At 30.3% G+C, this 21,936-nt stretch overlaps 2 protein-coding genes across 2 annotated transcripts; both read left to right on the plus strand.

Moving 5' to 3' along the window:
- Positions 1 to 555: 555 nt before the first annotated feature.
- CIA30 (complex I intermediate-associated protein 30) lies at positions 556 to 4,063 on the plus strand. The gene is made up of 4 exons (XM_014435729.2): positions 556 to 950; positions 2,315 to 2,532; positions 3,494 to 3,679; positions 3,777 to 4,063. Exons 1-4 carry the CDS (start codon positions 686 to 688, stop codon positions 3,999 to 4,001), a joined length of 894 nt encoding a protein of 297 aa, XP_014291215.2. The 5' UTR covers positions 556 to 685; the 3' UTR covers positions 4,002 to 4,063.
- Positions 4,064 to 12,644: 8,581 nt separating this feature from the next.
- LOC106690328 (heterogeneous nuclear ribonucleoprotein A1) lies at positions 12,645 to 15,879 on the plus strand. Its single transcript, XM_014435730.1, has 3 exons — positions 12,645 to 12,702; positions 15,267 to 15,609; positions 15,683 to 15,879. Exons 1-3 carry the CDS (start codon positions 12,685 to 12,687, stop codon positions 15,754 to 15,756), a joined length of 435 nt encoding a protein of 144 aa, XP_014291216.1. The 5' UTR covers positions 12,645 to 12,684; the 3' UTR covers positions 15,757 to 15,879.
- Positions 15,880 to 21,936: the final 6,057 nt, after the last annotated feature.

Raw genomic sequence — 21,936 nt, forward strand, 5'->3', positions numbered from 1 at the left:
CTGAAGAAAGTGACTTTCAGATGTTTCCTTTATTCACCTTTGCATTGGAATGGTTATTGTGGGAATAGTGCTCACTCAGTGTCCGGTGGAGTCCACGTGGGAATGATGCATAAATACCTCACATATACGGATGACGTAACAGTCTTGGGTAGTAAAGCGGAAGATATCCAGGCTCTGACCTTCCCACTAATAGCAGTGGCGGAATATATCGGCTTACAAGTAAAACAAAGTATATGATTATAAGCAGGTATATTCACCAAGTAGAAAACATAAGGACAAACAATCAAAACGTTCTAAAAGTTAACAGCTTCAAATACCTCCGAAGCACAGTAACCTCCATCAACGATCAGCATAGCGAAATTGACCATTGGACCCTGAGAGTAAATAAAGCTTTCTTTTCAGTATCCCATATCCTAAGATAAAAGAAAATCTTAAGAAAAACATATATATTATTCAAGTACTTATTAATAATAATGGCATGAACATAGTTCACTGATTCGATACTTGAACTCGTTCAGGAATGGTGCTGTTTTAAAGGTTTTTCTTGATATTTTTAAAATCGTTAATAGTATATTTTATTTGGAGTTGATAGTGTTTTTTTTTCAAAGATATGACTGTTAATCATTGTTTAAATTTTGATTAAACTGTTGCCCATTATTTTTTTTAATGAATCGTTATTATTTTCATGAATATGAATATTAGTAGTTTAAGAAATAATAAATTATTCTCAGCTCTTAGCTGTTGTCCTCAATATTTTTTTAGCACAACTAATTGTAATCGGTTATTTTTTGAAAAAGACCCAAAAGGAGGTTATAATAAAAGTGAATCCAAATATCCCCAATGGAAACATTTGAGAGATGGTTGGAAGCAGTTAGGCAAAGAAGTTGATTTATTTAAAAAAGAACTTAAAGAATCTTTAGTTAATGATCCTATCACAGTTTTAACCCCTGGTAGGTGATGTGATGGTTTTGTTTAACTTTTATTTTTTTTTCTATTTTACTATAAATACAATTTTCTAATTTATGCTTGGTATGTGCCGAATTTTTGAGTGAGATTTTAAATAGATATTCTATTATAAACAATTTTATTATGGTTGTTCAGTGGTTAAAAATTGAGATTAAATATTAATTTTAATCAAAAAAGATCCAGTGAATATTGTACAACTTAAATAGCGCTTTTTTTTTATTCATATACATAATAAAAAAAATTGGATAAAGTAGTTCATGCTTTACCTAATCTTTTTAATTAATATTATAAAATAAAAGTTTCGTTTTTGTAGAAATTAATTTCTTCTACGATGATTGGGAAAAACTAAACAGGTTTGACTATTTATAATAATGATTAATGATTGTAATAATATGCTGAAAGTCTTACTGTATAGGAACTAAGTCCCATTTCTATGTTAAACAAGTCATTTTTGGAAGTTTTATTGAGGGAGTTATCCTTTGTATGCTTGTCATTGTCATTTACCATATTGCAATTCCTCACCTCAACCATCATTTTTTTTACCTGACGAACATTTCCTTTTGACTAAAATTTTTCACATGATTCAATCAAACATGGGGAAGGCATTTCAAGTTGTGTGATACTTATTTAACATTCCTTTAAAATTTTATTGATTAAAATTATTGTTTTAGATTATATATAATCTTTTCACTTTCTTGAGACTAGTTTTTATTATTTCTTCAAAAGTCTAACGTTTCAGCCATTCCTTGAGGACTATCTTAAATGTAAATTTATATTTTCACCAAACATATTGTGTGACAGTAGTGTTAATTTAATTTGTAATTAAAAGTTGTAAAATTTAATGGAAAAGTGACAAAATAGGATGATTTGGCAGAAATTAATAGCCTGCATAAAGTTTTTAAATTATTAGATGTGAGCTGTAAATTTATATTTAAGATAGTCCTTGAGGATGGTCAAAACATTGGACTTAAAAGCAATAATAAGGAGTTTTGTTAGACTTAACATAGATACAAATTATTTTATTTAAAGAATTGTTCTAGATATTTTTTATATCCCTTATTTAATAATGTTTTAAATATATATATTTATTGTATAATACTATACTATTTTTTTTAAATATAATACTATATTTTTTATTTGACTTAAACTATTTTTTGAGTAATTAGGTCAGATTTTTTCTTTTATTATCCAAGAAAAGTATGGCTTATAAAACTGAGCCAAAATTTTTTTTTTAAAATGTTGATTTTAACTGACCTATTAGATACATTCATTTATGATAACAATTCTTTAAAATTAGTTATGTTTAGTTTTACAAAATTTAAAAAAAGTTATTTTATATTTTGATTAGGTGTTGTTAAAAAGGAATGGGAACTTCGAAATGGAGAGCATTTGGAAAATTGGATGACAACATCTGATTCAGACCATGGAGAAGGACATAGTTCTTGTTCATTAATATTAAATAATAATGGCTTTGGTCATTTTTCTGGGATATTAGACACAACTGTACCACAAGATGGAAAAACTAAGAGGGCTGGTTATTGCTCTATTAGATCAAAACGAGCAAGGGTAATCATATTTTATTTTATTTTTCCAAAAGATTAATGAGAGCATAATTATTTAAATAAATTATACTGATTTTCTCTATTTCTATATGTATTTATTTTTCTGCATTTTAACATATTTTCCATGTTTTACTAAGACAGCATTAATTTTATTTAACCACTTTCAATGTTTAAGGAATAATTATAAAAATTTAATGTGAAAATATTTTCATATAATAATATTACTGCTTAGCATTAAATGCTAAATTAGATTTTTATTTTTTAGTTCCTGAGGTATTATATTGGGTTTTTTTTATCACCTTTTGTGTGAACTCCAAGTATTAAACACAAATATAAAAATTCTAATAAATATAACGTATTGTTGGGTTGATAGAAAAAGTGAACAAGTGTTATGGTTTTAAAAAAAACTTAATCACTATAACCACACTGTCATATGCTGACATTTTAACATTATTTTTGTATTATTTACCATGATTTTTATTGTTACAATGTATTAATTCTCCTATTATTCTAAAGTTGTATATACTGCTATCAAGATTAGTTATTTTCTGTACCATGTTATGATTATTGAAAATATCACTGTATTTATCAACCAATGTATGTGGTCATCGATTCAATGTTTGTTTAATGACAAGCTTACTCTGTAATGAAATTTTGATTGTTGTGTGATTTAGTTAATTATACCTTGCCAATTATGTTCTGAAATTCTATTAGATTGTGTGGTTATTTTGACATTGAAATTTTATAATTGACCATAAATGTGAAGATGAACGAGTAAGATTTATGTTAAAAAAAAAAAAAGCTAACTTTTCTTAGATATTTATTTTTTTTTTAATTTTCACATCCTTCTTTATATACACGCTTTACTTATGCAGAACATACCACATTATTGCATTAAGTAATTAATTTGCTGAATGCTAAATGCTGAACATATTTTTTTTTTATTTCTTTAACTATTATTACAGAAAAGTTTCCAAAGAGAATCCTTTTATAATTGGTGCACTTACACACATCTTGTTCTAAGAGTTCGTGGTGACGGTCGATCATATTTGCTAAGTATTGCTACTTCAGGTTATTTTGATCAGTTATGGAATGATGTATATCAATATGTTTTGTACACACGTGGTGGACCATACTGGCAAACAACTAAGGTATACTTGATTGTTAATTTTTTTTTTCATGTTTGAAAATTGTCTTTTTAACTTATAAATAATTTATTTCTTAAATAATTACTGTTCTGTTTTTCAGATTCCATTTTCAAAATTCTTCTTTTCGAATAAAGGACGTATTCAGGACATACAAAGTCCAATAGAACTTGATCGTGTTACTCATTTTGGTATAACAGCAGGAGATAAAATAAACGGACCCTTTTCTTTAGAAATAGATTATATTGGTGTAATATATGATCCTAGTCATAAGGAAGAATTTGCTTATGAAATGTATCAGTTACCACAAAATATTGCTGCATCCTAGTGCTGTAAAAATGTAATACAATCTGTAAATATTTAAATAAATGTTTTAAATTATTCTTTTCATCATTGATAATATTTTTCCATTTAATCACTAAATTTATGGAACTTAAGCCTGAATTAGCTGGCTAATGTTTTACACTAGACCATGGTCCTTTTCTATGTAATTGTTAAATTATTAGCCTTAGTCATTATGTAGAGGAGTGAAGTTGTTAAAGGCTCAGTTGGCAGAAAACAATCCATTCAAGCTTAGAAAATAAATTTTCTCAGAATATCACCCCTATATTTCAAAGCTTTTCCAAAAAAAAAAAAAAAATAATAATAATAATAATATTAATTAACGAATAAATAAAAAGTAAGTTTACAAATTTATAAAAATAATTACCTCAATGCTGTGAAAATCGACCTAAGTTGACAGGAGTTACTCTTGCCTTATGTCTGGGCAGCCTGGGTTATCTTCCTCAGCACTAATTTGTGTATAGTTGTGAGCCATCAGACTAGCTGATTAACCTGTTGGTACTTCTGGATAGATTCACTCATTCAAAATGATAGTGGCAAATCCATTTTATATTTCCTCTTTTTCCTTTTATGTATATAAAATGTGTTTTTTCTGTTTTCTCATTCTCCATTTTCATTGACAAAGCTCTGATTATATAGGAATAATCTATTTTTTTAGATAATTGTGTTGACCAGGATACTGCTATCATTGAAAAAAAAAAAAAAATTACCTGACCTTAGAATGATTTTGGAGAATCTTTAGAAATGTATTCACCTGTTCTCAGTATAAATTGAAAGTTATAAAAATAATTCGTTCATCAACACAAATCTTACTTTTTTAATTTTAAATTTAGTCAATCAAGTTAATAAATTGTGTCAATTATGTTTTTTAACTAAAGAATAACTTGTTACGGTATTTTTACTTGCAATTTTTTAAATTATTTTCTGACATGAAACATCTCTGATAGGTTTCTTCCTGTTCTGATGTCCCTCTTAAGTTGTCTCTTCAAACTATCTCAGACTCTCCTATCTCATCTTCTCCTTGAAGGAATTGTTTCCTCCCTTCTACTTTCTTTCTTTCTTTCTTGTCAATTTTTTCATCTTCTTCCTAAAAAAAACAAACTGTAATTACCTATTCTACTTATAATTTGTCAAGGCTGTTCATGGACGAGGGTGTTTAGGCGTCACCCTTAGCACCCTTGTAATTCCTACGACCACAGTTCGAATCTGGCAGGAGAGGTTGACTTTTAGGGCGTACCCACGGAGTGGAAACTTTGACCCCCTTTACTCTGATAAAATAGGTTGGTTACCTGTACATAACCCTGTATGCTGTACAGTTCTGGTTGCTGTACATAACCCTGTATGGCATGGATCATCAGATAGGGGGTAATAAAAAAAAGTGTCATCCCTTTAATTCTACTGCCTTAGGCAAGTGGTGGTCTCCTTTGTACTACTTCCTTGACCCGCCTTTGCTGACAAGGTTCATATTTTATTTTTAAATATTAATGTAATAGAATATTCATTTTTTGAGATGGTTGTTTATAATAAGTCTGCACTAATGTAAGAGGTGAAGTACTCTACATCAGAAGGCCTAGACAATGCTCGTTCACTTTCATCAGGTAATAAATGCTGGAGGTGAATTGACAGGATGTTTGAAGAGTTTTACGGGTATTCGATGTAAATCCTCGCAGGAAGGAAACTTCACTCCATAAGGTATTCGTTTAAGGTCATGAAGGGTATGGTAAGCCCTACAGGTATTCGCGTAGGTCTTTGCAGAAGTATAGTTCCACTCTGTAAAGTATTCGCTTTCGGTTGTGGAGGGGTAGCCAGTCCTAAAGGTATTCGTGGTAAATCTTGACAAAAGAACAGAGAAGACGTTAGCTTTTAGTGGATTACAATATTCTATTGTAATCTTTAGTTATTTAAATAATATATTTTATAATATTGCAACATATTACATGGTTGTTACATGTGTGAAATTGAAGTACATACAAGAAATAATACATATACATACCACGTTTGTCTGATGGTTGTTGTAGTTGACGTCTTAGCAAGTAGATCACTTCATGCCGCCTGTAATCAGACAGCCAGAGCGATGACCCGTAATTTCAGTGAAGCTAAAAATTAAAAAAATTAAAAATTAGTTTATTACTCAGAACCAAATGATTTTAAACTACGTAATTACTTGGTACAGGTACAAACAGTAACTCGTCCGTACCAAGTATGCTGTAGTGTTTTTACCCGATGCAACACTGGAGTGAGTTAAGTAAGATTAAATCCTTGAATGGATTAACCCTTAGCTCAGCTACAACCCTATGAAACTGTTTTCTAGATCCAAACAAACGATTACAGTCCGTAGAGGTTTAAATAGTATCTTGGAAATGCGATTACTCTTAGATTGATGATTTGGGTATTTACGTGTGAAACGTAAGTGAAATATTATATTAGATGATCACGATCCTTGCTTCCCCAAAGCCTGTTATTATCATCTGAATCAAGTTAATATCAGAAATGAGCTAATCCTTACCGATTTATTTTTTGTCTATTACTTCTTGATGGGCCTTTAATGACCTTGGTCCACGGATACAGGATTCAGCCATGCTTTGGTCACTTATTTGTTGATTAATTTTGTTTTTATTAAATATTTTGATATAAATTCGGTTTATATATCAAATATTAAATGTCTTCTTCTTATTATAATTTGGCATATTTGTAACTGACCTGATTGTGACTATTTCAAGCAGCTACTCTTCCATTATATTTTCTACCATTAGATTATTTTTTTTGGTAATGAGATTAATATAATCAACCTTTAGTCTAATTTGTATAAAATAGAGGCTAAAAAAACAGTCTCAAGACTGACCTTTCAGAGTGTTGAGGTAAAGAAGACAGCAAGCGATAAAACAAAAAGATAGCGTTAATTATAATATCACCATGTATAGGCGAAGATGAAGAAACCGTTCTTAATTTTTTTTTCTAGAAAAGTTCATCCAATATTGTCCGACCAGACGACCACCTCTATCGGTCGGTGCGAAAATAACACATAGAATAAATATAACTTAATAAACATAAATAAAATTTTAGTTAGTTCAAATTTTGATTATTAAGGTGCAGTGGAGGCTACTACAATTTATAAGCTAGTACAGTACATGAATTAATTTCTAGTGATAAAACTAATAACTCAGTTAGCAAAATACTACTAAATACAAAATACTAAAATGAAAAAAAAAAATAAAATAACTTATGAAGTTAATAATTTTTCAATTAACATCAATTAACAATTTAAATTGATAAATTAATAATAATGAGCTAATGAATTCGTTATAAGTATGGAATCAACTTGATAAAAAATAAGAATATCAAGAAATGAATCCAAAACCATTTATTGGTTATAATAAAATAATATAACAAAACATACATATTATTTGTTTTTATATATTAATATAATAATTTAAATTACTACGAGGTTTGCTGTTAGTATATCTTTCGCATCATTTTTTTTTTTTTTTATCAAGAATAAAGTATGGGAAAATTCAGTAAATGAATAGTTTTTGTTTTGATGATTTCAAATTGTAGACATTTAATAGTACAGTACAGAAAAAATCTATTGTTTGTAATATATGTATGAATTCCGTGTTTTATTTTTTTAAAATATTTTTTATTTATTGATGGATATTACAATCTGCCACACAGTTGTGGGAAATTGGTAATAGTGATGAATGATCACATTCATACCAAAATAAAATAAATAAATGAATGAAAAAAAAATCTCTCTTAAAAAATATATAAACAGAAGAATAAACAAAATGAACAGAATCAAGCTATGAGTATGAAAAAAATAAATAAATAAAATAACATAATCTCTAGTCACATTTACATCGTGTTTTATTATAGATTATTAGGGTTGAATTATGTATCCTACAATTAATTTGTGAGATTGATTTTGGAACTTTTTTAGAAATAAATAAAAATAATTTAGGGAATATTTGTGATTTATAATGACTATTGCGTGCACATATGTAACTCAAGTATGTTGTCTGAGCAGTGGCATAGCTGGTGCCACACCCAGAGTGTGGCTTCAGGAGGCTACAATGGAGAGCTACAATTGAGATTGGTGCAGCAATGTCGCTTATAGTCTATTGATAATTATTACAATGTTTACGTTGGTCATTGTGTACCAACAGGTATTGCATCTCATATGACCAATTCCTGCTATGGCGGAGGTATAGAAAATATACTTCAGAGAAAAAATTATAAACGCAGTTTATATATTGTGAATATATCTGTAATAAAATTATATAATTATGTTGATACCTGATATCGGCGGCAAATTAAAAAAAAAATTAGGACTTTCTTTAAGTCAGATTAAATTATTATACTTTAAGATGTACTTAGGGTGCGTTAGGATGCTTTGCAAAGAACTTAACACAAAAGGAAAAAGTATTTGTTTCAATGTTATTCCTTACACAGTCTTCTGATTGTATCTTCCTTTTACTTACAAAACTACATTACACCATCATTTCAAGTTATTAAAATGTACATAAGAAGTTTTAATTAATTTTTAAAAAACATTAAATCAAAAAAATATATAAACGAAAGTTAAATTATAATTTTGTTAAATTATTAAATTTGTTCAGTCAGTTAGCATCTTCCCGTCCCCTTTACACGCCACTATCCCTGATGAAGACCTGAAACTCAGGTCGAAACGTCGGCATAAAATAAATAAATATTGTTTTGTTTATTTATGTTGTTCTTTGCTGACCGCACCCCCCGACAAACTTCTTCAAGCGTTAAATTATAACCTTTATTACTCATACATAATTAAATTGAAATATTTTACCACCGCTTGAAAGATGAGTTTTCTCTTTTTATCAAGGGAAAATATACAATAAAGTATACATTTGTAAGATTTGAATGCAAGAAAAAAATCACTCAGACATATTCAAATTATCATATTTTCGTATTATTATACCTCAAATTCTAATTGGCCTAGTAGAGTTCTATTCGGGCCATTTGGTTTCTGTTCACGGCCTTTTTGAAACTTAAAGAATTGAATTTGATTGATTGAGTTCCTTAGAATCTGTGAAAGTTTTTCATGATTCTTGTGTTATGAAATTTATTTATATACATTATATATCACGTGATGCTGTAGCTCTGCCATAGTAAAAGAGGAAAGGCAAGACAAGGATTAAATCTTTGTACTTTATCTTTCATAACTGAAAAAACAACAACAATATTAATAATTTACAAATATATCTTCTTTTTTTTTTAATTCACGTTAAAAAAAATTATGTAATAATTTAACCACTTTTATATTCTAGTTTCAGTCGGTCAAAAATTAAAATATAAATGAAAGGAATATGGTCCGGGTGCGGTCAAAAAAACTCAAATAGTAGAATTATACTATTTTATTGAGCCAACGTTTCACCCCAAGTTGCAGGGCTTCGTCAGGGCTAAAAAAGATACAAACACATAGTTACAAAAGGAAAAAAAAAACATAAGTAAATAAAAAACATAAAACAAAAACATATTTTTTTTCTCTTTTTTTTTTCCTTTTGTAACTATGTGTTTGTATCTTTTTTAGCCCTGACGAAGCCCTGCAACTTGGGGCGAAACCTTGGCTCAATAAAATAGTATAATTCTACTATTTGAGTTTTTTTGATAGCACCCGGACCATATTCCTTTCATCTTTACACACGGTCAATCAATAATCTTCCATTAAAATATAAATATTTTTAGTGGGCAAAATGTCATAAAATATATCACTTAACTGCTCTTAGAATTTCTATTGTTTCGTTTTAATGAATGAGTGAATGAGAGAATAAGACGAATCGTCGGAAGAAGCTATGTAATTAAAATATAAGAATAAAGGAAAGATTTTTCATTTTATAAGAAATTGAACTCTTTGTCTTCCTACAGAAGCAGAGGCTAGAGTAGTGGAGAAGCAATTATGCTTTAAGTAACCTTAAATAAAATTTCAAATTGAAAATAAAATTTCGGCTAAAAATTACCCTCTAAATTTGGTTGGAAGAGATAAATGGCATTTTTCCATTCTCCATTCCTCAACGTATTTCGGGTCATCTACTCAGTAACTACCTGAGGTGATTAAGAATTTAAAAGTATATTAGAGATATGAAAAAATATATTTTTGAATAGTTTAAGATATCGGCGGTAAAAAAAAAAAAAAATTCTGTTTAAATTTTTTCCTTAAGTCTGATTAAATTTTTATACTTTAAGATGTACCAAGTTTACGTTAGGATGGTTTGCAAAGAACTGAACACAAAAGGTAAATTATTTGTTTCAATGTTATTCCTAACTTCTCAGAAGACTGTTCGATATAATTATCTTTCAGTTGTTGAGTGTTTTCCAATCTGTTTCCCATGACTATTAGTAAGTTATTAGATGAATTGTAATTTTCCAGTTTCATCCCGTCCAATGGCTTTTAAAGGAATCATTACTGGAAAAAAATAAAAATAAAAGTATTCTTTTTAAAAATAGATGTCATTGTATTAAAAGTCAGTATGTTTTTCAGAGCAGTTAGATACTTCCAACAATATGTGCTCTTCGTCTTTTAATTGCTTAAAGAATTTCCACAACCTTTGGATTCAATTATTAACTTTTGTTAAAGGTTGTAATTTTAAGATTGATACAATTGTTTCAAATCTTGTTAATTAACTTTAACAGTTTATTTTATATTTAATTTAGCACAAATATATATTTATGAAGAAATTATATGTCCAGGTAAATAAATAAGTTTCTGATGAAAATTCTAGTACCAAGTTTGAATTTATAGATTATGTAGTACTATTTATATGAATTTTTATCATCTACAACCTATATTGCTGATATCTACTGTTCCTTACAATTCGCTAAATATTTGAAATCGAATGAAATAGCCGAAAAAAATTCAAAAGAACTAAAAATGCTTTTTGATACCGACGTTTGTTGCTTCCTTTATTTACCAAAGATTTGTACAAACTTTGGATTTGCGGCAAGTGGCAAAATTATAAATCCAGTATAATAAAATGGATAAATATAAAATGATAATTTTATTTGTACATATTGAAAAAATGATGGTACCCAAAACTAATAATACTGTCCTAAGTGAAAAACTTTCCTCAGGTTAACATGTAATATTACTATGAGGATTTCGCCATGAGTTCCTGTTACTTGTATTAAGTTGTTAAGTAGAGCTTTATTTTAACTTGATTTAAAGCAACTACATTTTTAGTATTAATCCATATGTATTTAAGCTGTTTAGTTCGTTAAATATAGGCGATCAACAAAGCAACGAAGTCGTCATTAGTGAGATTTTGGACGACGTTAGAGAAATAACAATCTCTAAAAAAACGATAAGAAGAAAGATGAGAAATTTGATGAAAAGGAGAGATCAATATGGCATTAGGACAACTTTTTTGACTAGTTTGCTAAAGAAGATAAAAAAGAATATTTGAATACACTACGGATATCAGAAAATTCCTTTAATTATTTTTTGTCTAAAGTGGGACACGAGATACAGAAAAAATATGGAGTTATGCGATATGCATTAGATACAAAATTAAAATTACATATATGTTTACATTTTATTTATCATCCACTTGGACATTATTTTTTTTTATTTAAAAAAAAATTATTGATATCTACAACTGTATTAAAAATATATACAAGTAAATTTGATATTAGTTATACAATCGCATGGTTCTGATATGTGGAGGATCTACTCTTCTATAGAATTCCAATAACATTTCTAGAAAGGATCTCGAGGCCATCTTATTACATGTACATACAAACAAGTAGGTTTTAGTGGTCAGAAACTTTGATATTAAAAAAAAATTAACTTAAACCTGACCTATTCACCACTCTTATGCGTTCAACTAACTTGTGCCTGTCAAAATGTTTGAAATGAAAAGCTCCGCACTCCAACTAAACCGAAAAATAAAGATATTTATATAAATGTTAACTTACAACTTGTTTATAAAATCTCTGTTAACATGTAGGTGCTTGAAATTGAATTAACATTTAGTTATCTACTTAACAACTTAATACATGTAATCCAGCCCAAAGAGAGAGGTACATACTTTTATTTAGTGATATTTCAAGATATGGTTAGCTGTGTAGTTGTGTTATTTTCTAAGATGTTTACGTTGTACATACAATCATTATTACTGTATTTGGGTTTTAAATGTATAGTCTTGGTTTTTTGGATAATACTGTCTGACTCTTCATAGACGCTTTGATATTTTACGATCGTAATTCGGGACTCTTTGTCCTTCTTAGCTCTACCATCTTCTAGAAAAATGACTAACTGCTCGCCGTGTCAACAAGGTGATTTAGGCCCCCGTTCTCATGCTAATGTAGCCGTACCTACACAAAAGGCCTGCGTAAGGTAACAGGGATATCATTGTACGGGAACACGACTCACTATTGTAGGGAGCGACTAACCGGAGCTATGGGCAGACGGAACTGACAAAAAGAACTGACATGGAAATAAAACTAATTGCCACTAAGCAGAGGGCAAATCATAGCAAAACGAAAAACTTGAAGATAACAGACGAGATGGTGCTAATGCTGATCTCAAAGCCTGAATAGCTTTTCAGGGTCAAGTCTGTTGATGTTTGCCCTGTCTCAGGTATATAAGTCGGTAATCATCCTTCAAGAAGCATCAGTGGTCTAACAGTTGATAAACCATCATGAAGTCTGCATTCGTTGTGAGTATATGTCTTAAACCTCATTTTATGTATCAAGTCGCATTCATGTTTTAATGGCAAGGATAAATTCAAAATGTAAATTTTCAATTAAATTTAAACGCTCAGATAGAAAAATTTTATAAGCCACTCATTCATAAAAAAGTAATTTTTCTCATTTCGTAGTTTCATCCGTTGATATTAAGACGGGTAAACTTTTTAATTATTTTTCTTTCAGTTTATAAGAAAATAGCGTGGAAAACTATAAAATATACGTCAAATCCACAGAAACTTTAAGTTGAAAAATTCAATTTAAATGCTATTAAATCTATCCTTCCCTTCTCCCGACAGGTGCGTCCTAGTTAGACAAAACGGGCGCACGGATCTCAAGATGAAACTTAGATTTGCAAAATCTATCAATTCCTCAAGAATCAAATCTGTATTTAAAAACAAGAATTCATATATGAATTGGTCTTTTTAACCAAAAAAAAACAAAACATTGTGTCTATGAAAAGTCCTTGCTAAACAACCACGATTATAATCGCGAGGCCTAAAAACCAAAATAAACAAATAATAATTCTTTGTACACCGTAAACATCTTAAGAATGTAATAAAACTATATAGATGTGGATAATCAAACCTAAAAATATCACCGAATAATGGTACTAATGTATCCGTGTTTATTAGGGCTGTAAACTTGAACTCAATTTCAAGCGACTAAGCTACATGTTAACAGAGAATTTAGAAATAAATTGCAAGTTAAACTTTAGCTTGTTAATTGTTTTAAAATATATTTAAAAAATAAAGTTGTACTTTATTTGAACTACTCACTTTCTTATATAACAAATAGCACATTAAATTTTTCATTATTAATCACAAAATTATTTATATGATAAAATATAATATTTGCAAACGTTAGCTGTCCAAAAATAATCTGTAAACCTATTTGACGTTTGAAACGGATCATTATTGTTACGCAACAAAAAAGGGAGATAATATTTCTTTATCATTTATTTCATAATATAAAAGTAATTTATATTATTGATAGATATAAAATATTAACTCAAGAGAGGAATAGACGTTTAATAATTCCGAGGTCGGTCGGAAAGAAAAGAAATTGGATACTGGCACGTTTAATAACTTTTACATCTTCTTTGAAGTAAAATAAATTCGGTCTTACAAAGATAATAATATAAACTTAAAGACCCCAAACCCCTCGCTTCTCATATTTTTTAAATATTTTAATGAAAATATTTTTTATTTAACCGATAAAATAAAAATTAGAACAATATCTACCTGAATTTAATTTTGACTGTATAGTACCTTTTTTTTAAACATAAAACCTGTTTTTCAATTTCTTTAATAATACCTCTCCAATTAACGATGTTATTTGTATATTACTATCGTCAGAAAATAAAAATATAACATTTCAATTTATTATTGTATTCTTGTAGAAATAAGTTATTTTAGACATTATCTGGACAACTGACTTACTTCAAAAACCCATATACACGGAAAATAAAGCAACTGAATAAACGATTTACACTATTATTCTAATTATTTAAAAGACGCTTTTCAATAAAATTTTAATAAGCCTAAATGGATGTATAGTTTAGTGATGTGATGATCTGTCGAAACTTCTTACAATCGAATAATTTACCCGTTTCAGTCAAAATATTTTATGTCACAAAGGCTTGAGATTCCTAAAATACTTTGTTTTTTTTAACCACAGAATTAGTGAAATGAGATTTAATGGAGATTGTCTGATAATTGATCACCAACTAAGTTCCGTGTTCAGAACTGCCTAAATTATTTTGAGGATTAATAGTTTATAATACCTTTATGAAAATTAGCATGACCGGAGTTTGCCGATTTCATACCATTTTTTCTCAAATGTCTCTTCATTGTTTTATTGAACTATTTTTTTTTTTTACATCAGTGGTTTCCATGCCATAAAAGTTTGCATAACTCAACGCGAGAAATTGAACCTTGTGCCTACAATACGCACACAAAAAGGGCAAACGTTAAGCTGCTTAAAAATGAATTTTGAGGCACATTAATAGTGCATTTATCTGTTGAAACCTCTAAACTAACACTCAAACATCGGAAAAGATATACAATAAAACAGTTCTATTAATAATTCCTCGCAAAGTATGTCTTGCCGTATCCTTCCGCAGTCCAGTACTGTGAGCTACTGGTTTACTAGTTTACTTGAGTATAGTTTGCAATGTGATTACAGATAATTGCTATCTGTGCACTAAAAGAGTAATTCCATTCTTAGTAAATAGTGTATAAGTCAACAATAAATGTAATCCATCTTGGAAAGGGTACACGTAGTGTAACCCAAGAGTTGTTACCTAAAGTATTGCGTACCTGTGTAAAATACTGGGCGGCAATGCATGGTCTAAAAAAGACCAGTAGATTATCTGTAGTCGAAGAAATTTATTGATTATACCGGGTAGGAGCTCATATTTCCACATCTTGTCTCTAAAATATATTTTACGCTTTCAGCTACTATGCTGAATTATATTTATGCACATTAATAAAAAAAAAAAAATTATATATTTTGTTTTGTCTTTGTGTTTCAGTTGTCTCTATTCTTCGCAGGATGCCTGTGCACCCAGTGGGGAGGCCAGGCAGGAGGTGCCGGAGGAGCAGGAGGTGGACAGTGGGGAGCACAAGGCGGTGGCCGAAGTGGACGAGGTGCCTGGGGCCAAGGCGGAGGAGCTACGGGGGCTCGATCCGCTGGGTCTTGGGGCCAAGGCGGTGGATCCTCAGGGGGCTGGGGGCAGCAGGACAGGAGCGGACGCAGTCCGGACGGCCAGCAATACGGAGCTACCATCATAGACACACCTGATCAGTATGGCTACGAAGCCAACATTCCTGGAGCACATTCCAAGTTCGTAGGCTACAGGTCAGGCAGATCTGGAGGTGAGCTAATATAATAAGTTTTAGTTCATACTTTAAAAAAAGTGACAGGTGATAATATCACAACTTATTCTAGGTGCAGGTGCTGGGCAACAGGCTGGAGGCAGTGGAGGTTGGGGCCAGCAAGGTGGTCGTCAACAGCAGTGGTGATTTCTGGGAGTCGTCTTTACTGCACAGCTTCACAAAACTTCTTTACAGCTTTTCTTCTTGTTACATTCATAATTTGCATAAATTCTGTATTCTTACCTTAATACACCTTATTTCTTAAATCTACTCGAGTTGATCTTTTATCTACATTCTTAGTGATAACATTAATGCACGAAAACACAATCAATATGGATGTTCCAATGATGACCAACTTTTACATGGATAACAGTATAAAAAATATATATATACGAACTAAGCTTTTAAATAACAATATATATAAAAATACTATAATTGCATGTAATACAATATAAAAATAATATTTCTGGTACACCAAACCTTTTACAAGTGCTCTAAGATACAATTGAAAAAGTTGATCATTGTACACAAGAAGTTTACAACCCAGCTCAAGACGAACATAGTTTTTACACGTCAAAAAATTCACAAATTACCGTATTTATAATAAGTTAACTATTTTCTAATAACAGCTATACCACATTAAAATTAAAATTAATGATGTTATTTAATCAAAAATAACTTCTGGAAGATTCTGCGTTCTTCACAGCTCAACGAAACAGTTCAACGAAAGACCCTGAGCATTGTAAAAGATGTCTGATTGCCCTGGTTATGGTAAAAAAACAATACAAAATTTACAAGTGTAATCCTCCCTACATAACATATATAGGTTTTGGAATTTTGATTTGGTCATAACTGGGTCATGAGGGTGCCATATTGTCTTTCTTTTGGGGTTATTAATTTTTTACATTCTCCAATTCCACTCCATTGTGAAATCAACTATATCTTTAAGAGATAGACCATATGCCACTGCTATCACCCTGTGGAAATCAAATTAAATTCCAACATTGTTTGAGTTTTGTGGGGATGTATAGTATATGAACTATGAATGTTTAAAAAAAACAGGCTATGAACCTCGTTTGTCCGATAGCCTTTCTTTCCTTAAAAAAGGCAAGATGATGAAGAAAAAAGGACATAGTTAAGAGGGAGTCGTGTCCAATCATACCCATTGTATGATGATAACGAGAGGAAAAAAAATTGAGTATTTTTTATGAAGATAATACACTGAATGAGTTATATATTATTATTTTTTTTATAGTTATTCATTGAAACTTTTCGGGAAAAAAACAATTTTCTTTACATATTGTGAGTTATTTCTTTGACCTCTTAGCTTTTATTTTTTACTATCAGATAAAAAAAAAAATCATTATAATTGTACAAGTTTCCATAACAAAGTTTTTTATTTCCTTAAAACCCCAATAAAATGGACCCAAAGCAAGTTCATGAGGTTTTTTCAATAAAATAAAATTACCAAAAAAAAAAATCGTAATAATTTGGGGGTAGCAATATTAAACATTTCAACAAACAAAAAATTGTAATGTTACTAATAGAATCTTTTATCATTGCAGTTTTAGGAAGTTTAGATTTACTTATCTAAATAGAGAATTAAAAAAAACACTTTCTCGAGACTGGTTAATTTTGTTTAAATAAATAATTCAATTTTTGTCTCAACACATTTTATTTTTGTTATAAGTCCGACGTTTCGGCCAATCCGGCCATCCTCAGGGACATCTACTACAAAACAGCTTTTATTACATGTATGATTTTAACAATTCAAATTACTTAACATTATTATTTATAATTTATCTTACCTTAATACAATTAGAAATAAAGATATTTTAAAACTCTCAACTTCATGCAGGCTATTCTGCCCAGGTCACAACAATAATTTCTATGAAATAACAAAACATTAGGTAAACATATTCTTTTGTTAATAAGTATCCTAAATTATGTCTAATTACCTAAATAGTCAACTTTTACATAAAAACCGAAAATAAAAATTCATTTATCACAGTCACTTATTAAAAACTTTTATCACAACCTTGCTTGTAACCTTCCTCCACTCAGTTTAAGCATTAAAATTATTTATTATAACAATATTTTTGTTAACATTCCTCTTTATTTCATTAGTAAAAATCCTATCAAGGCTAATTATAGCTATCCACATTTAATTTATCCTATATTTTTCATAAATTAATTTTACTTAATATCTCTGCATAGTGTTGGTTCAAATTTCTTGTATCTATTTTTAAAATTTACAGTATAATTAATATTTTCAGATATGTAAATGGATACAAGTATTTTCTTTTGAATATATTATTTTCTTTATGTAAAATCATTGTATTTTCAAAAAAGTGCTTGTTTTTGGTTGCATGTTGTACTAGTCCCGTTTTATTTGGATCCCTCTCTTTGTTTTTCAAATCATTATTATGTTGATAAATTCTGTCACCCAATAATTGCTTTGTTTCCCCTATATATATAGCTGGACAGTTTAGACAGGGAATTTTATATATTAATCCCCGGAATCAATCGGGATTAATAAGGACTAGTGCCAGTTCACCATAACCTTCGTTGTATTTTCTCAAAGCAATTAATTATTAGATATAGTTATTTAAATGTATACACTGCTTGTTCAATCATGTTACAAGAAATATATACTTATATTCTTTCTTGCCACTACATAGTGGTTAAAATTGATTTGACTTGTGCTATACAAATTATGTAATGCAATATTACCTCATGCTGCGCCTTCAATAGTCGTGAATACTGTATTGCATTCTGCCGTGTACGGGGCTTCGGGGTTTCTAAGCCCGATTAGGCGTTCCCCGTACAGGTATTATTTTGAAATTTATCCATATATTAATGTATTTATATTATGTATTTGTATTTATCTATATATATTATGTATTTATATTATATATTTATATTATGTATCTCTATCAGTTCCTGATGGGAACTGACTGAAAAAGTATGCACTATATTTAATTCAAACATTAGACACCATCTGAACCCCCTCGCCATAGTGTGCTAGATATGAATATCATAATTAGTGATTGGAGTTCCTATCCAACGGTATCGTGTTCACTAATTTACTATGCTATATATATGAGGTGGCATGCAGGGATTATTAATTATAAAGTAAAGTCTTTGTTACATGTTTTATATTTACAATTATATATACATTACCAAGAATACTATTATGAGAGAGCATGGTAGACTTATTTCCTTATACTTTAATTATTACATTATGAATTGAGAAGTACCAGTTGGGATCTTTGATACTGACTCTAAGTTATTAATTCGGCTACTGCCATTCAAATTACATCAGAAAAGGTCTTATTTGTTTCCGTACATCGGTCGGCTTGGCGGTTGTCGCGGAAGAGCGTCCATATTCGCCTCCTGGCTGCCGCTCTCTCTTCCTCCGGCCTGTCTTCAGGTGTTCATCTCTCCCAGACTCCTCCAAGACTGTCCTCCTCTGTCAGACTGTTCTCCACTTCTTCCGTCACAGAAGTGTCCTCAACTCCTAGAACTCTGTTCGACTGTCCTCCTCTCTCAGCCTCCCTCAAACTGTCTTCAACTCTCAGACTCCCTCAAACTCCTTTCCTCCTGCCCTTTTTGTTCATTTTCTCTCCTCTCCTTCTGACTCCTCCTTCTTTTGATTTCTGTCCTTTGATTGGTTCCTCTATTTTCAGAGGGGGTGAGAAGGTCCAATGACCTTCGACGAAAGTCGGTCTTTTTCCTACCTTTCATCTTTAAAAATTTCTTCTTTGAAGAAAGCCGGTTTCTGGCGGCTTACTGTATTTTTCCCGAGGTTTTTAGAGAGGCCCCGTGTGAGATAGGGGTGTTTATTTGTTTTCTATTACGGCGGCTATTTCTCTTAGCCACTCGCTGTTCTTTCCCCGAGATGTCTAAACTGGCCACGTGCAAGATACGGGCTGTTTGTTTGTTTATCAAACTTTCAACCGTTCCCAGAGGGTGCATAACCTCTGTTATCTATATACCTCTGTACTTTTCTTTAGATATGTTGCCGATGGATATTTGCATAGGTCCGGCGGTATCTTTGGGATGCCGACAAAAGAAATTATTTTAAGTTAAAAATTTCCAGCTGGTGCCTCTCATACATATCAATTCTTAACAATTGTTTATGTTCTGGAAGCAATTAATAGCTAGATGTGATTATTTACATTTATATACCGTTCTGCTAATTAAGGCCGTTCTTAGAAACTAGAGAAATCATTGCGCCAGAAAAAATTAGGGAATCAAATTGATTTATTTTTGAAAAATTTATTTTATTTAATCCTCCACACTCGCTCTGCCTTTCGGGGAATACCGGTGTTTGCAGCAGTTCGATGTGATACATGTATGCGTTGTGTTATTACATATATTGTTTTTTTTATTATATTTTTATATAGATTCATATTTTGGTTTATAAAAATCATGATAGTATTTCCATTTATTTATATATTTTGTTATTATTATGATTTTAAATTTATTTTTTGTGGCTCCACTAAATCTTCGAATTCCTCTCGTATCGAAACAATCAAAAATTCATCGTAAAATCCTCAATGATCGTTACTTTGTCACAAAAAAATCATCTTCCATGTGTAACCGATCTAGCACGAACCAGATCTCATCCCTTCCATTATAAACTCCTTAACCATCCAAACCTAGTTTCTAACCTTGCTTCCTCTTCCATTCCTTCGACAATCCTCCAAGGCGCCTGAAAAGACGATAGCCACGAGATCTGCTAATGTAAAAACGTCATTAGAGTGCTACCAATAGGTAGTTTCTCTATACGTCTGTATCACTCCATAATAACTTACATCAAATTATGTAACAACTGTATCAAACATTTAATAACTAATACTTGATGCCCTTATTTCGTGATAGATTGTATTAATTCTATTCGATAAAATATGAAAAAAAAAAATTTGGCCTCTTTGTTTTGAACTGAATACTCTCTTTCCAACACCAGCCTCCTTGCCTGGGGGTTTATCTTCACTTTTAAATAACTCTGGTTTAGCTTCTAGTGGAGTCCAATAGTTGATAAACAAAATATAACGAAAGTTTATTGTATATAAATGATTGATCATATTTTTGTGAATATGAAGGAGATAGTCGGGAATGCGGTCAAAAAAGGAACAAAAAATAGCAATCTTTTTCACCGCATCCCCAACAATATCCTCCATAAAACGGAAGAAGCTTTAATTTTTACTCATTTCAGTAAGCAGTTAAACTTAGCTTCCTAATCCTGTCACGGCTTCTCCAACTGCTCCATTGCACGTCTTGATTCGAAAAGTACGGAATTCATGGTCTAATTGGTCATGGCGTCTATCTGAAGGAAAACGGAGAGTTTACGCCACGATGTAAAAAAACATAGACCATATTAACAACAGAGCGTGGAAGTGCGATGGCTTCGGACACGGTCAGGTCAAAGAGGGACAAGGAGCCTTTCGGATCCAAGGTATGGCGATGATATACCATGTTCGTCATGGGCGTCTCCCATCTTCATGGACCTGAAGGTGTTTGGTTTCAGGATCGAAAATATGATTCACGTGTGGTGTAAAATGACAATCTTATAATATCAGTTCTTTAAAATGATTTATTTTTATGGGTAATAAAAGTGTTGGTATCATAGAAATCTATCAGTCAATTAATTAGTGAATAATTTTTATTCTGTATTTTTTATTTTGTTTTCTTTTAGTACAGTCAATTTTTGATAAATGAAATCTCTGGAGTAAATCGAAAAAATCCATTTACCCAAGTCCTTCATCTAATCTATGTGTCTGTTAGAGATATCGTTTTATAAAACAACAATCAAGAGTTATGAAGTTATCTAATTTATTTCAAACGTCTGAGCAACCCAAAGTTTTGTTTATTGTAAAATCCTGTATTCGTGATTCTTTTTATCAACCTCCAACAGGACTATGGGTTTTACCATTTTCAAATACACTTTCTTGATTAACAATATTCAAACCTACATTAATTAAATTGAGGTTAATTACAGAATGAGCTGAAATTCTTCTGTTTGGAAAAAAAGAAGAAAAAAAAGATGTGATCTGAAGTTCAGTATTTAAATCATCAGTGTTTTATTTTTAAAAAAATATATGTAACATCAAATATTTGATGTAGGCATATCAAATGAAATTCTCCTTAAAAAAAGTCAAATGATTCAAAAAATGTGTATGGAAAATAAATTTACCATTATGAACGTTCAAAAATCAATTTGTATCCTTAAAATATAATTAAAATTAAAGATTTATTTAAAATAATAAAAATGGTTAATATAGCTGATAATTAAATAAAAAGTATTGCTAAAATTACCTAATA

The sequence above is a fragment of the Halyomorpha halys genome, unplaced genomic scaffold (genome assembly GCF_000696795.3).
Source record: "Halyomorpha halys isolate HHAL.00 unplaced genomic scaffold, Hhal_1.1 Scaffold1664.1, whole genome shotgun sequence".
NCBI classification, from domain to species: Eukaryota; Metazoa; Arthropoda; class Insecta; order Hemiptera; family Pentatomidae; genus Halyomorpha; species Halyomorpha halys.

What these genes read in the sequence shown, in the direction of transcription:
- CIA30 (XM_014435729.2), top strand. Translation starts at nt 686, where the DNA reads ATGAATATGAATATTAGTAGTTTAAGAAATAATAAATTATTCTCAGCT. An exon ending in TATCACAGTTTTAACCCCTG is followed by an intron (nt 951 to 2,314) that starts GTAGGTGATGTG and finishes TATTTTGATTAG; the next exon opens with GTGTTGTTAAAAAGGAATGG. An exon ending in CATACTGGCAAACAACTAAG is followed by an intron (nt 3,680 to 3,776) that starts GTATACTTGATT and finishes TCTGTTTTTCAG; the next exon opens with ATTCCATTTTCAAAATTCTT.
- LOC106690328 (XM_014435730.1), top strand. An exon ending in CAGGTCAGGCAGATCTGGAG is followed by an intron (nt 15,610 to 15,682) that starts GTGAGCTAATAT and finishes AACTTATTCTAG; the next exon opens with GTGCAGGTGCTGGGCAACAG.